Raw genomic sequence first — 2,173 nt, 5'->3', positions numbered from 1 at the left:
CCCTCTCCTGTCCCCGCAGTTCCTCGACGACCCGGGGCTGAAGAACGACATCCGTAACAAGCCGGTGCAGCTCCCACTGGCCCACTCAGGCTGGCTCTTCAAGGAGGAGCCCACAGAGCAGGAGGATGCCCAGCCCTGGCTGCCCGGTCCCAAGGAGGAGAAGATGGAGCTGGACCCGCCGGCGGTGAAAGGTGAGCTGGAGTGGGGGGGATCCCAAAATGCAGGGACTGGGGGGAGCTTCGCCCCTTCCCGTGCCCACCCGCTGCCTCTCACTGGTGCCAGTGAAAGAAGAGCTGTGCGATGAGGACCCCCTACCCAAACCGCCCCAAACCAAGGGACCCCCTGGTTTCCCCCGGGACGTCTCGGTGGCCGAGCTGCTGCAGCGGCTGAGCCTCTCGGCCGAGGAGGAGCTGCTGTTCCTGCAGCTGCCTGACACCCTGCCCGGCCAGCCCCCCACCCAGGACACCAAACCCATCAAGACCGAGCTGCAGAACGAGGACGGGCAGGTGCTGGTGGTGAAGCAGGAGAAGAGCCAGGTAAGGGCTCGGTGGCTGGGATGGAGGAGGACAGCGTGGCAGTGTCCTCCCTTCCCCAATTTTGTGGTGTCCCTGTGCAGGAGGCGAGGCAGGCGGAGAATACCTGCACCCTGGCCGACCTCCCCGAGGGGCAGGTGGGGAAGCTGCTGGTCCGCAAATCGGGGAAGGTGCAACTGGTGCTGGGCAAAGTGACCCTGGATGTGACCATGGGGACCCCCTGCTCCTTTCTGCAGGTATGGGGATGAGGGAGGGCGGTGCTGGGGACCTGATTTGGGGGACTGCACCCCCAGAGACCCCTTGGGTGATCATTTGGGAGGATCAGGGTCGTGCTGGCCCTTAAATGATGGAGTGGTGGGGAAGGGTCCTGCTCTCGTCCCCATGGTGCAGGAAGCAGAGGGGTGCATCTCCTCCAGGCTGAGCCTCCCCACACACAGGCAGGGACCCCCCCAGCCCCTCTCCTATCATGGTTAAAGGGTTTCCTGTGGGAATGGGCTGTTCATGGGTGTTTCTCTCCTCTGGAACAGGAGTTGGTGTCCGTTGGCATTGGGGACAACCGCACGGGCGAGATGATCGTCCTGGGCCATGTCAAGCACAAGCTGGTTTGTTCCCCGGATTTTGAGGCGCTGCTGGAGCACCGGCACCGGTAGCACTGGGGTGGGCCCAGCTCCACACCCCCAGCCTGTGGGGATGGTCCCCATGCAGCCTGGGGATCCTGCAGCGCCCCAGCTCTGCCCTCAGCCCCTCCAGCCTTGATTTTGGGTCATGGAGAGGTGCCTTCTGCAGGTGTGGGTGCAGGGCTGGCTCCTCTCTCCTTCCCAGCCCTGCAGTGGAGCAGCACTGGGGCTGGAGGCTCCGGCTCTGTCCCCTAGACCTGCTGCACTCCCTGTACAGGACAGGCAGGGGCCTTTCTGGTTGTGTGGGACTGTGTTGTGTCCCCAGGGGGCAGCCATGCACACACTGGGGTGAGCAGGACACGCGTCTGTGGGGAGAAATGCAGAATAAAAACCTTTTTTTTGCTCCACCTGTGTCTGCTTTGTCTCATCCATCTCCCCACTCTCCTCCACGATGCTCCCAGTGGCCTCTGCCCCATGCCACCTGCCCAACCAGTTGCCACCAGTTTCTTGGGCTCTGTCCCTTGGCCCTAGTGTGATATGGTTGGTGCTGGCACGGGGGCTGTGTCCTCGGTTGCTTACTCACCTGGTGCTCCCTTCAGAGAGCTGGGGGGCTCCCATGTGGTGCCCAAGGGGCTGAGCACCCTGAGGGTCTGTGCAGGGGGAGGCAACCAGGAACATCTCCCTGCTCCAAGCTGAGGAAGCAGGAATTTGGGTGGCAGTCGGGGACACCCCAGGGACCAATGTTGGCCCAGGAGTCCCTGGTTACTGCTGTGAGTGGGCCTGTGAGTGGCCACTGCAGCATCCTCATTGGCTGTGTGATTGGGGGAAGGTCAGCATCACCCCATCATCCCCTGTAGTGGAACCAAATCCCCCCGTGTGCCCCCAACATGGTCTGGAAAGCACCAAGTGCCTGTGGAGAGCAAGGCTGGGGCTGCACAGGCCCCTCTGCCATTACCCCCATTGCCCCATCTCATCTTACCCCCCCTTTTCCTTTCTTACCCCATCCCATTTTGCCCCCCCCTG

At 62.7% G+C, this 2,173-nt stretch overlaps 1 protein-coding gene across 1 annotated transcript; it reads left to right on the top strand.

Moving 5' to 3' along the window:
- Positions 1–13: 13 nt before the first annotated feature.
- POLR3D (polymerase (RNA) III (DNA directed) polypeptide D, 44kDa) lies at positions 14–1,183 on the top strand (the record flags this gene model as incomplete). The annotated part of the gene is made up of 4 exons (XM_010193057.1): positions 14–191; positions 283–536; positions 617–769; positions 1,061–1,183. Coding segments are annotated over 4 exons (708 nt in total), but the record flags the coding sequence as incomplete, so codon positions are not given.
- Between the last annotated feature and the right edge of the window lie 990 nt (positions 1,184–2,173).

Source organism: Mesitornis unicolor, unplaced genomic scaffold (genome assembly GCF_000695765.1).
Source record: "Mesitornis unicolor isolate BGI_N332 unplaced genomic scaffold, ASM69576v1 scaffold40639, whole genome shotgun sequence".
NCBI classification, from domain to species: domain Eukaryota; kingdom Metazoa; phylum Chordata; class Aves; order Mesitornithiformes; family Mesitornithidae; genus Mesitornis; species Mesitornis unicolor.
The sequence above is the reverse complement of the archived record's forward strand: the minus strand, read 5'-3'. Positions and strand labels throughout refer to the sequence as shown.